Below are 14,315 nucleotides of genomic sequence, written 5' to 3' on the forward strand. Positions count from 1 at the left end.
AATGTATATGTACATTAGCAATGTTTGCCTGAAGAAGCGGGACTGTTACCCGTGAAACGCGTTGCACTTTTGGAGCTCATAATAAATGTTACTTTAAACTTGAAGTAACCTGCCCGTTGTCTGGCCATTTTTTCAGAAGGGAGGTGAGTCCACCCACTTCCCCCTTTTTAACAATTTTAACTAATTTTACTCTACTTGGTGTCTCCGACTCTCCAGGAGGTAGGTTTATGTGTGTCAAAGTCAACAATCAAAAGAAGACTTCACCAGAGTGAACACAGAAGGTTCACCACAAGATGTAAACAATTGGTGAGCCTCAAAAACAGTAAAACCAGATTAGAGTTTGCCAAAGGACATCTAAAAAAGCCTTCACAGTTCTGGAACAACATCCTATGGACAGATGAGACCAAGATCAACTTGTATCAGAGTGATCGGAAGAGAAGGGTATGCAGAAGAAAATGAACTACACATGATACTAAGCATACCACCTCATTAGTGAAGTATGGTGCTGGTAGTGTCATGGCATGTGCATGCATGGCTGCCAATGGAACTGGTTCTCTTGTATTTATTGATGATGTGTTGCTGACAAAAGCAGCAGGATAAATTCAGAAGTGTTTCGGGCAATATTATCTGCTCATATTCAGCCAAATGCTTCAGAACTTGTTTGACGGCTCTTCACAGTACAGATAGACAATGTCCCAAAGCATACAGCAAAAGCGACCGAAGAGTTTTTGAAGGGAAAGAAGTGTAGTGTTATACAATGGCCAAGTCAATCACCTGCCAAACACACAATTGGAGAAACTCACTCCCAAACAGTTCTCTGCTGCTTTATAAAGCCTGCAGGCTGCTTATAAGCCAATGAGAAATGCACACATATAATACACCTAGCTTGCAGTGATTAATCAAGCAGAAGCTGAGCAAGTCAGCCAGTCAGTTGGAGAGGGCTTCAGTTGCATATAGACAATGGCTATATGACCAGCAGGGCTCACCAGCGTGCAGGATATTCCCTCTCATCTGCCCCCCTCCTAACTAAACTGCATGGGATACTACAATAAAATTAAAAACAATGGTGCATGAGCCAGCCTGGGGCCCCGGGAACTCTCACTGCCCGGGGCCCCAGAACCAGCATCTAACACCATATGTGAGCGCAGCTCCAGGGGTTTGGCTGCGCTCACATATGGTGTTAGATGCTGGTTCTGGGGCCCCGGGCAGTGAGAGTTCCCGGGGCCCCAGGCTGGCTCATGCACCATTGTTTTCAAGTCAATCACCTGACCTGAATCCGACTGAGCATGCATGTCACTTGCTGAAGACAAAACTGAAGGGAAAATGCCCCAAGAACAAGCAGGAACTGAAGACAGTAGCAATAGAGGCCTAGCGAAGCATCACCAGGGATGAAACCCAGCGTCTGGTGATGTCTGTGCATTACAGACTTCAGGCTTTTAATGACTGCAAAGGATTTGCAACCAAGTATTAAAAAGTGAAAGTTTGATTTATGATTTTTATTCTGTCCCATTACTTTTGCTCCCTTAACAAGTGGGAGGCACATATGCAAACTGTTGTAATTCCTACACAGTTCATCTGATTTGGATGTAAATACCCTCAAATTAAAGCTGACAGTCTGCAGTTATAGCACATCATATTTGTTTCATTTCAAATCCATTGTGGTTGTGTATAGAGCCAAAAACATTACAATTGTGTCGATGTCCCAATATTTATGGACCTGACTGTAGGTGAGGGCATGTATGCCGAACCTTTGACCATATTTCAGATGCGTCCTGAACCATTTTTCAGATGCCTCCCGAGAGGAACCATTTCACGACTTCATTTAGTCGCCAGCCTTTGACCCAGAGGTAATTGCTTTGTGCATGTGCAGTCAGTTCTGAATGCTGTGACCGTGGCCTCTGTTCTTGCTTGACATCGTATGTGGTGGGGCCAGGTTTGCCAATGTCACGCAAGAACGGAGACCATGGTCACAGCATTCAGAACTGATGTTCTGCACATGCGCAGAACAACTACCTCTGGGTCAAAAGTTGGCCTCTTACTAGAGTCGCACCTGTTACCGTATCCAAACTGAGCCTCTTAGGTATAATCTGCAAGGAGTTTTGAATCAGGATGATACCATTAGGAGTCATCTGAAACATTAGTGAGGCTCAGCACACATGCGCTCCCTTATGTTTGACCTCATTTTCACCCTCACTATTCAGCCGGGAATTGTTTAAAGGAGATATCAATTAACTTAATTATAAGCAAAATAAGTGCTACTTACCGGGGGCTTCGTCCAGCCCCAAACTCCCAGTATGTCCCTCGGTGCAGCTCCGCCGTCAGCCGTTCGCCGCCTCCCGGTCCCCGGCGATGACGTCAGGCCGACCTAGTTCTGAGCCTGCGCAGTACGCTTCGGTCCACGAAGGGAGTAAGGGCTGACAAACATGTACAGGCTGGTGTGAGGCAGTGACAATGTCAACAGCAGAGCAAGATGCTATATACAACGGCAGCGTGAGCACAAGTAGCACATATAGCAAGCATCGAGCATCAGCAGCTCCCACTGTAATGGCGCATCAAAGTGCAGCAGACAAACAGCGTGATACTGTCAAGCCAAGCTTAGCTCACCAAGTCCATGGACGCTCACCGTGGACAGACTGTCCGCTCAGATGAACCTGAAGGTTTGACAAGCTCCTGATGTCAGCCAGAGGTCGTTGCTGGATGATGTAAAGTGTCCTCGTATGCTTTATAGATGGAAAGAGCGCAGCTGTACTCAAAGTCCAAGCAATATAGTTGGTAGTTGGCTCTCCCGGGCAGCATGCATGGCCGAGTGGCCCTCGGACAGACCAGTGGATGCTGGCTGAATGGAGATTGGGACGGCGTGGCGTCCCATGCAGGAAACGTGCGGCTCCCCCGACGTTTCGCCGGCTTCCGGCTTTCTCAAGGGGGCGTGGTTGCCAGCACATTAATTCCGACCATACTTGAACTAAAAATGACCAACAGACACACCTCTTTCTCCACCCACTCATGACGACAAGGGTGTAGTGTGCGCGGCCGCAGAGAGGGGAGGCCAATGCAGGCGGCGGGGCAGCGGCTGACCTAATACTGCAGAAGCAGTTGCTGTGCCCATGTAGGTGGATATATTAGCCACGCAGGGTCAATCATACCCAAAACAAAAAAATGGGCATCAGAAAAAGGAAATAGGGCAGATCCCAGAATCTATCATATAGGTACCAGAGCTGGCACCACCTATAGCCAGCCCTGCCAAAAACCCAAAAATAAAAACAAAAGAGGGGGGGAAGGGAAGAAAGGCCCTGCGTGGAGAGCACAGCTAGTGCGTCGCCGCAAAACCGCCTATGTGCAAAGGCTCACCGCGAACGCACACACACACACCGCAATCAAAACGTGTGTACTACAGTATTATCATTTACAACTAAATAAATTGACCGCGAAGAAAAATAGCCCATAAACATGCAAGATGCTGAGACCCGATGATGCATCAGGTGAACTTATATTATGAGAACCAAAAAGGCCCAAAGGTAGCTGTCCAATGTATGGGACACTATACAAAAGGGCAGAGGGCTAACGAGTGGGAGAGGGAAAACATTACAGCAGAACAGCCCTGCCAGCACAATCGAGAGAGATCACACACTCAGGCCGGGGCAAAAGAAATGCACATATCAAGGCGAAAATCAGGATCTAAAGGGGCAAGAAATGAGCATAGCTGATCTGTTCGTTTAAACCTGGAGTTAAACAGGCCTGTAGATTATAGATCCAACGGGATTCGCATCGCAATAGGAGTCTATCAGGATTGCCACCTCTGATCGTAAGGTGTATCCGATCGAGAGCCATGAATTTAACACCCCTAGTACTGCCACCATGTTCCAACTCGAAATGCCTCGCGACAGGAGAGCTTGCGTCCCGATTCTCAATACTCTTAATGTGCTCGGACATGCGTTCTCTCGAGTGGACGCTTCGTCTTACCGACATAAAAAGCGCCACAGTGGCATAATAGAATATATACCACTAATTTCGTCTTGCAATTAAAAAAATGGGACAACGTAATTCTTCTGCCGCAAGGCATAGGCACAACCCTGCCAACCTGTACAAACTGACAATAAAGGTTGGCCTGGCGTCATCGCCGGGGACCGGGAAGCTTCACAGGGGAATGGCTGAATGGCTGACAGCGGAGCGTCAACGAGGGACATGCTGGGAGCTTGGGGCTGGAGAAAATGTCCCGGGTAAGTAGCACTTATTTTGCTTCTAATTGCCTGATAACTTCTTTAAGATGATCTAGCTAATAATAGGGGTACTTGGTCAACACAGTCATTATTAAAAGGATTTCTTTCCACATCCCAAAAATATACTGATAAGTTAATTAGCTTCCCCCCAAAATTGGCCTTAGATGGTGATGGACATGTCTATGTTAGGAATTAGATTGTGAGCCCCTCTGAGGGACAGATAAGTGACAAGACAATATACTCTGTACAGCGCTGCGGAAGATGTCAGCACTATGTAAATACTAAATAATAATAATACCTGCTATAAATATGTCATGAACCACTATTTTAGATCACATTCATATAAAAATATACGACATTTTAAAGGGGTTACAAGCTTTTAAGCACCACAAAATGTGTCTGTAATGATTTATATTTTAATACGCCTGGAGAGTCAACTTGGAGGAAACTGTAATGTACTATAATAATTCAATAGCTCTCCTTTAAATCTGAAAGAAAGAAAATGATAGCCTTGTCTGTATATAAAGCAAAACAAGTACAGAAAAAAACTAAGGAGAAAATAAGATAAGAGCAAAACTTCTAAAACTTAGTTTAAAAGCGTAGAGATAGCGGGTGTAGCACTGCAGGTATTGAATCACCAGAGATAGTGTAAGGCATTGAGCCGAGCCGCGTAGCTGAGATATGGGGACAATGCACTTTATTATAGAGACAGAAGCACATTGCTGCTTACAAACTATATCTATTTCCTGTGCCACCGCTATACTCACTTATACATTTGCCAGAAATTCCACAGGTCATTTGAAGATGACAGCGGAGTCACCGTGTTACTTATAAATAACTGTGTCACAAGGGTAATTGGCATTTGGTTTATCGAGCTATAATGCATTTAAAGAGGAACTTTAGAAAAAAATACTGACAGTCCTCATATTCATGTTGCACTCAAATAAATGTGCAGTGATTTCAAAAAGGATTACCTTTCCATAGTTTTCCTTAAAAATAGCAAGGAAGTGCCTGCTTCTGTGTCTATCCTCAGGTGAGTGAAGAGGGGAAACTGTCACAACTGTATTCCTGGGGAAATAGAGCTAAGGGCTCGTTTCCACTTGTGCGGCGTGCGTCTGCGAGATGCACGCCGGCACTGAGCGGGTGGGAGGGATCGCAGGCGAATCCCATGAGCCGGCTATGGGAATCGCAGCCTCCCGAGCGAATTCTGCGGGGGGTTCCGGCCAAATCGCTACCGCAAGCAATACGGCTGGCGATGCCATTCTCCCCCTATGGCAGAGTTTCCCCGTGCGATTCATGTGCGGGGAAACTCTGCGGAATCGCGTCGGTTTCCGCGATAGTGGAAACGGACCCTAATACCTCATGGATCTGTTTGCTCGTGTCTGGGAAAACGAATGCAGGAATACTGACACAATTTAATCCCAGGAATCGCACAGAAAAATGCCATGTCAAGGGTGTTCCCAGCCTTAGGGGGGGGTCTGCAATTTTTTTAAGTCAAAATAAAAAAAGATGTGATTTATTTAACATCAGTTATTAGAATGTTTAACCACTTCACCCCAAAGGGGTTTTTACCCTAACGGACAAGAGCAATTTTCTCCTTTCAGTGTTCATCCCTTTCATTTGTCAATAGCTTAATCACTACTAATCACAATGAAATGATCTATATCTTGTTTTTTTCACCACCGATTAGGCTTTTTGGGGTTGATATTTGTTTTCAGTAATTCATTTAATTTCTATGCATTTTAAAGGACAACTGTAGTGAGAGGTATATGGAGGCTGCTATATTTATTTCCGTTTAAACAATACTAGTTGCCTGGCAGCCCTGCTGACCTATTTTGCTGCAGCAGTGTCTGAATGACACCAGAAACAAGCATGCAGCTAATCTTGTCAGATCTGACAATGTCAGAAACACTGCTTGTTCGGGGTCTATGGCTAAACTGATTAAAGGCAGAGGTTCAGCAGGACAGCCAGGCAACTGGTATTGCTTAACCATTTAAGCCTCCTGGACCTAGAAGCTACGTCCAGGAGGCCATGTGCGCTCCCGGGGCCGATCGTGCACATGCACGTGCGCTGCCGGCCACGGATCATTAGCCCAGGAATCAATCAAATAGGACATGGTGCCCGATGATTGATTCCTCTCCCCTGCAGAAAAAGCGACTTCTTCTCTCAGAAGCCTTGCTTTTTCTGCCACTTGTGTCCCCCTACGTCCCTCTAAGCGTACATGTTACTATTAGAGCGATATCATGTAAACAAACTCATGGCTGCCATCTTGTGGCCAAAAAGTAAAACTACATCTAAATGTAAAAAAAAAAAATACACATATATTTACATAAAAAAAATACTATTTAAATCCCACCCTCCCAAAAATACCCAAAATAAATGTTTAATAAGAAAAAAAAATAAAAACATTACAATTAAAAAAAATGTAAATATTTACCTAAGGATCTAAACTTTTTAAATGTCAAAGTAAAGATGAAATAATTCTTCTTTTTTTAATCATAAGCTTGTAAATAGTGATGAATGCAAAACGGAAAAAAATGCACTTTTATTTCCAAATAAAATATTGTCGCCATACATTGTTATAGGGACATAATTTAAATGGTGTAATAACCGGGACAAATGGGCAAATACAATACGTGGGTTTTAATTATGGAGGCATGTATTATTTTAAAACTATAATGGCTGAAAACTGACAAATAATGAATTTTTTCCATTTTTTTTCTTATTCTTCCTGTTAAAATGCATTTACAGTAAAGTGGCTCTTAGCAAAATGTACCCCCCAAAGAAAGCCTAATTGGTGGAGGAAAAAACAAGATATAGATCAGTTCATTGTGATAACTAGTGATAAAGTTATAGGCTAATGAATGGGAGGTGAACATTGCTCAGATGCATAAAGTGAAAACGACTGAGGGCTGAAGTGGTTAAAAGGAAGTAAATATGGCAGCCTCCATATAACTCTCTCTACAGTTGTCCTTTAAAGGGAAAAACAAGGGAAAAAAATGAAAAAATACACTATTTCTGCAATTTTGTCCCCTATAGTTTTAATATAAACCCTGCTACTGTGCATTAAACCCACACATTTTATCTGCCTATTTGTCCTAGTTATCGCAAGATTTTAATTTAACCCCAGTACAAAGTATGTTGACAGTATATTTTTTTAAAAATAAAGGTGTATTTTTTTTTTCTTTTGGATGTTTTTTTTTTCCACTGATCTCACGTGCACGGCCGCGGGAACACACTTGCAGGAGCATGTACACGTGCACAGCGGCAGCAGTGCTGTCTGACTTATAAAAACATCCTGGAGCCGTTAAGAGGACGTTTTAATAGTGATTTTTTATTTTTTTATTTATTTTGCATGACTTCTTTTCAAGAGACATGGGGCCTGATGCAGGAAGCAGAAGTAAAATTGCTGTGTGCTGCAATTTTACTGGTACCAACAGCAGGGGGGGCAGTGTGCATTACTCTATTAATGTTGCTAAGGTAACGTACTGTACACTAGGAGTTGCCCTATTAACGTTATGCAAATTACTCCCCAGCCATTTGCACCTGTAAAATTTCTATGTGATACGTGCGCACAGCAATTTTTTTCTCTGCTTTGTGCATCAGTCCAAAGGAAAGCCGCAGCATCTCGTGCTGTTAGCTGGCAATCACTTTCATTATCACCTGGGACATAGCAGCCATAGTGATGGCAGGCAAAGAACTGTTGATAAATGCACAGTCTGACATTGTCAGTTGACACACAAAATGCCGGGGTTGCAGTCATCTCTACATTGTTAAATCTATGTGGCCTTGGAGACATGCTGTAGTTACAGATATTTGCTTAAAGTGGACCTAAAGGATAAGCAACAGCATAATAACCTTTCAAGAAAAACATTTCTTTGTGACAGCTGATATAAATCCTGCAATAAATCTCCAGAGTGTTTACTTCCTGGTTTAATGGAAGCAGATATGGGTTAACATCCTGTGTTTACAAATTAGCTGCTCTGCCCAGGCAGCCAGCTGACACAGCTGAGAGATTAAATTACAGTGATGATTAGTCACATGCAGTGGGGGTTGCGGTCATCTCTGCTTTCATGACCAGGCCTAGAGTATACTTTATAAGACCTGCAGTGCTTGTGAATAGCGTGACCTCACGGATTGTCCAGCTGCCGGCACTCGCTGCAATTAGCAGGTCACACTGTGTAATAGAAACGACTGCTTATTTTTCGGCTGCTAACGACTGATTAATCTGTCATCGCTTTGTGAATATGTCTCCCATACTTGGCGTATTTCCTAACGCACTTTAATGCTCGGTAATGAACATATATAAATAGACAGAATGAGAGAATGATGGAATGGACAAACAAACAAGCAATAGATACCGGTAGGTAGATAGATAGATAGATAGATAGATAGATAGGTAGATAGGTAGATAGGTACTGTATTGTTGGACTATAAGACTCATTTTTTTCTCATTTTTTCAAATGTGGGGGGGGGGGGGGGGGGAAGTCACTGCATCTTATAGTACAAATGCAGGGAGTTCCTGACTTGTGAACACCTGCCACTATGAACCTCCAACCCGCCGCAATGTCAGGGACTCCCTGTACTGTGCCCATGCAGAGGTGGACACAGGGAGACACGAGAGGACACAACGGGGACAGAGAAGGACACAGGGAGACACAAGAGGTACAAGGGGGCATGAGATACAAAAGGGGCCATAATCCACAAGATGCCCCTTCACCATGGATGCACCAGGTTTAGTACGTATTTTTCCCCTTGTTTTTGTCCTCTAAACCTAGGTGCATCTTATGGTCAGGAGCAGGGGCGTCTCTAGCCATTTTGTCACTCCAGGCGAGAAATCCTGTAGCACCCCCCCCCCGTGATTGCCCCCAGTCCCATACCCCGCACCCCTCATGGTGAACACCTGAACACCACTCCTGTGGTGAACACCACTCCCAAGACCCCCGAAAATCATAATGCAGCAGCGTTTCACCAGAAAATATACTTATTGCGGCATGGGTTCACCAGAAAATAGTTGTTATGCAGCAGAGCGTTTCACCAGTAAATATACTTATTGCGGCATGCACTCACACACACCACACACAGTACACACACACACACTATACACACACACACAGTGTACACACACACACACAGTACACACACTGCACACAACATACACACTATACACAGTACACACACACTTTAGACACGCACAGCACAGTACACACACTATACACACACACACACACACACACACACACAGAGCACACTATACACAGTACACAGTAGACATACACTATACACATACAGAGATAGGAGGAGTGGAGTGAGACTGAGAATAGCCTGAGATGGAGCAGTTCATCTGTATTGCAGTCCCACATTACACAGAGACTAGTTGCTGGTAATAGGACTGCTGTCCCTGCCAGTCTCTTACACAAGTCAGCAAGCAGCCCTCCTGGAGTCTAGGGACTGTCAAAACTTTTCAACCTGTTTAAGACCTTATCTGCACTTGCAGTCATTATAACAATGGGGAGAGACCAGACAGATTTTTTCCCACTGACCCTCCAGACAAGTTCTACATCATGCTGTGTATATTTACCAGCTTGCCTGCCCTCTAATTGCACTTTTATCAGCTAGCCTAGTGTTTTACATTGCCTTACATCAACAAACCTGAATACAGCAGACACAGGACCAACCCTAAATCATTGAATGAAAGGCGGCCTGGGGGGAAGTCAATGCCTGACTGCTACACAGTCTCTACATCCACGCAGTTACCAGTAGCAGAGAGAGAGGGACTGAATTCTCAGGAGTCGGACTCAGGAGCTGATGATGCTGTACTCCTCGGATCCCTGACTGAGTGCCTTCTCTCACTGACTCATTCATTACTGTGGTTCTTTGAATCATTGAGCTGAAGTCCAGTCAGCCCCGCTGCTGCTGCTGCTGCTGCTGTGTAAACTGACACCTGAGTCAGCTGAGAGGCATTTCTTCTCTCACTACTCAGTGCAGAAGCGCCCTTGCCTCTTCCTGTCGCCTTAGGCGAAAATTTATAGCTGCCTAATGGCTCAGACGCCTCTGGTCAGGAGCGTCTCATAGTCCGAAAAATACAGTAGATAGATAGATATCTATTGATATCTATTGATATTGATTCAAATAATACCTAGCCCCATTCAGTAGGAGGGTCTATGATTATGATCAGAACCTTGAAGGCCACCCACTTTAGACCACTAACAGCTGAGTAACTGACACAGCTGTGACCTTGAACACATGCTGTAGTCACAGATATTTTCTTAAAGCGGACCTAAACTCAGAACTTCCTCTCTGCTCTAAAAGATAAGCAAAAGCATAGTAAGCTTTAAAGAAAAACATTTCTATGTTACAGCTGATACAAATCCTGCAGTAAATCTGCAGTGTGTCTACTTTCTGATTTCATGGAAGCAGACATAAGGTTAACAGCCTGTGTTTACAAATTAACTGCTCTGCCAAGGCAGCCAGCTGACACAGTTGAGAGATCAAATTACAGTTGTGATTAGTCACAGATGGGCGGGAATTAGGCTAAACTCTCTAAATACATACAGGGTTCCTGTCTGTATGTTTTCCTTCTGTCCTGTGCAAGAGTTCAGGTCCACATTAATCATGAAATACGCACGCGTTTGTTGAGGGCGTAGTTTGCTGAAATGAACGCTTCCGTTACCACTCTGCAATTTACTTTTCATTTTGCTTGTTTTCATTTTTCTTGCTCTAGGATATTTACACAGCTTTTTATCCTCTTCTGCAGCCGCTCTGTGCAGCGCACTGCTGCTTTTATCATCTGCTGTGTGTTTCTAAAGGATTGTGTGTCAGTCTGGCTCCTGCACTGCGGTACAGATATGGCAGATACATTACTGCCGCCAGATAGAGCAGTGTTAGTGTATTCTATCATAAATAGTACTTTTATAAGAATTGGAATTGTGTGTGTGTGTGTGTATATATATATATATATATATATATATATATATATATATATATATATATATATATATATATATATATATATAATCTGTACTGCTGAATTGAATTGAAGGTGTTTGAGAAAAGAGTATAAAAACACAATCAGTTTATAGTTATAGCTAGCACAAAAGATGGACCTGCATGCAAAGACTTGCAATCTTATTCTTCTCTGTATATTTTTTTTAGCAGATTTTTTTGTGTTCTGATGATTGGAAGTTGTATCTGTGTATGTAGTATTGTACAGTAGTATGTATTGTAGTTTTAGTGTTATTTATTCCATTTTAGTAGAAAAATGCAGTAGTTGTTTTCCTTTGTTTCACATACTGGAGGTACCCAGCATATAGCTCAAAGCAGTGGTGTAACCAAAGAGCTTGGGGGCCCTGTGGGGCTCCAAGCACTCAATTGATATGGAGCCCTAAAATCTATCAAGGACAGCAGTATCAGATAAGAGTATTCAGGGTAAGGAAAGAGTCTGTTAAGGATTACCAATATTCACAGCACATATAGATGTGTTCATTACCTGCATATCACCTATGAAAAGCTAATATGGTGGATGAAGGAGAGCCCTCTTTGGGCTACTCTGGTCCAGGGGCACTGATGCAGTCACAAACTCTGCATCCCTGATTGCTTCACCACTGGCTCAAAGCAGTAAGAATGATGGTGAGGTCCACTTAGAAATTACAAACTATGATTGAGATTCCCTCCACCACAGGCACAGCTCTATCCAACAGGCAGCTGGGTAAGGAGTGAAGCATTTAATGGCAGCAACTGACACAATTCTTCAAACTGTGAACAACCGTCACTCACAATGGCTCTGGTATAGTACTACTATCGTACAATACAGTAGTAACGAAGCTGGGAATTTGGGCCCATAATGTAATTAGTGGATATGGAAGAGCCAAAAAGGTAATTTGGGCGGGAGGTGCTGGAGTTCGGCTATTATATTTATTATTATGTAGCATTATACACTCTAAACTCTGGGAAATGGGGCAGTGTCTGAAGCTGGACTTCATAAATTGTATAGCCAAACTCTGGCTACAGATAGCAGTGATGTTAGCAGCGGTGTTGCGGTAATGGACGCTCGGCTATAATATATTGGGGTTGTAGGGTTTAGGCTTCATGGTGTTATATGCTTCTTTTTTTTAATATTTGTTACTGTGGCGTCTTTTCCAGGTATTGGCACCTTAGACGGCACAGCAGAAAAGGACAAAGACTTTCGAGGGAAGGCTCAGAAACAAGTACAGTTTAATCCTGGTCAGACGACCGCAACTTGGCGAGTCCGTATCCTGTCCGACGGAGAGTATGAAGAGTCCGAAAACTTTCAGATTGTTCTGTCGGAGCCGGTCATGGCGGCACTGGAGTTTCCAGATGTGGCAACAGTGGATATTATTGATCCCGGAGATGGTATGTGTGCCTTCTAAGAGTCATTATGACACCTCTCCTTCTGTTCTAATATTGGATGTTGTTGCAATTATTGGCAGTAATAAATAAGTATTGCCTTTAGTTGTAGCTGTACAGGCAGACCTGGATTTACATCACAGGAGCCTATAGGCACAGATGTCCTGGCACTCTAGTGCTGGGCATACAATATTCGTTTCCTCCTTATCAATCGAGCCGCTGATGGCTCGATTGATAATATCCGACAGGTCCGATGACCCGCCGGATCGATTCCCCGCTCGATCACCACGGGCGGACAATAGCGTGGAATCGAGCAGAAGATAAGGAGCGCCTGCGAGGACGAGCGGGGATCAATCCAGGCGCCGGCGGGGACGAGCAGGGATGCGCCGGGATCGAGCCAGCGGCTCGATCCGGTGCAACTATCTTACCGTCTATGCCCAGCATTATGTTCGCCATCCAGGAACCCACAAAACCCCACCAAATCGCACGGTAAGTGTGCTGGCTGACCCAGCTGCCACTTTTCCCTTTCCCGTCATAGGTACAGTAGCTACAGGTTTCCCTTAGCATTAGGTAGCCAGAGGTACCCTCAGCATTAAATAGCTAGAGGTGCCCTGACTGAAAGAGGATCTTGTCAGTGGAATGCCGAGACCCAGGTGACTATACTCTCATCTATGATCTGCTTGGGACTCAGCATAGGGAAGGAGGGAGGCACTAGGGGAGGGTAGTGAACCACCCCTCCATCATCAGATGCCTGTAGGCACGTGCCTACAGTGCCTTATGGTAAATCCGACCCTGTGTACAGGTATCAATAGAGACACAGTTAAGGAGCTTTGGGCCCCAGTGCAAGTTGTACATTGAGCCCCCCAAGCATTCTATACATAACAATTCATATGGCACAACAAAACTTGCCAAGGACATCCAGAGTAGGGATCATCAATGATATGCAAATATTTCCGAGTTTTTGCAAATTTATGTACGTTTATGCAAATATATGCAGCTTGAAAATGGACCAATAAAATCACACCCAGATTTAAACTGATTGGTCCAATTTCAAGCTGTATATATTTGCATACAAATTTACATCAATTTGCATAAACTTGGACGTATTTGCATATCATTCATCATCCCTAATCCACAGTATGAGAGGTGTAAGAAGTGGAGTGGAACAGTTTGTTAATGATTACCAATGATTTGTTGGCATTCAACCCCAACGCCAGCAAAAGCAACTGACTACACGCTACACGTCGCATCCAAGACGAGATGACGGGATCTACCGCGACAATTACACCAACAACGCCAACTGCTGTCACCGCCATTTAAAAAACGCTTCAAACCATTAAAATCTTTTTTAAACTGTGCTTTCACCAGCTGGTGTCACGTTAACACCTGTGTGAATCAGCGCTTAATTGCTTATAAGACAATAATGTGCCTAATTTGGGGTTTAAAAACAACCTACCATACATGGGATGTAGAGTCTCTATTTTTTATACCGACAGCATTGAATAATAATAATAAGTGTCATTTGGAGTGATTAAAAGTAATTTCTATGGACAAAAATACTCCCTCCAAGCCACATTTTCTCCCTGGACTAATTTAGGATTATTTTTGTTATGCATTTATATAGTACTGCCATTTTCTACAACACTTTACAGATTTCATAGTCACGTTACTAACTTTTCCTCAGAGGAGCTCACAATCTAATTCCTATCAGAGTCTAATGACCCTAATATA

General features: G+C 43.6%; 1 protein-coding gene across 1 annotated transcript in view; it reads left to right on the forward strand.

Annotated features, from left to right (window-relative positions):
- FREM2 (FRAS1 related extracellular matrix 2) overlaps positions 1 to 14,315 on the forward strand; it is a 317,024-nt gene that overhangs the window by 154,601 nt on the left and 148,108 nt on the right. Inside the window, exon 4 of the mRNA XM_068267101.1 lies at positions 12,360 to 12,590. Coding sequence (XP_068123202.1) covers positions 12,360 to 12,590 — 231 coding nt within the window. The remainder of the gene's footprint in view (positions 1 to 12,359; positions 12,591 to 14,315) is intronic.

Source organism: Hyperolius riggenbachi, chromosome 2 (assembly GCF_040937935.1).
Source record: "Hyperolius riggenbachi isolate aHypRig1 chromosome 2, aHypRig1.pri, whole genome shotgun sequence".
In the NCBI taxonomy this organism is placed as follows: Eukaryota; Metazoa; Chordata; class Amphibia; order Anura; family Hyperoliidae; genus Hyperolius; species Hyperolius riggenbachi.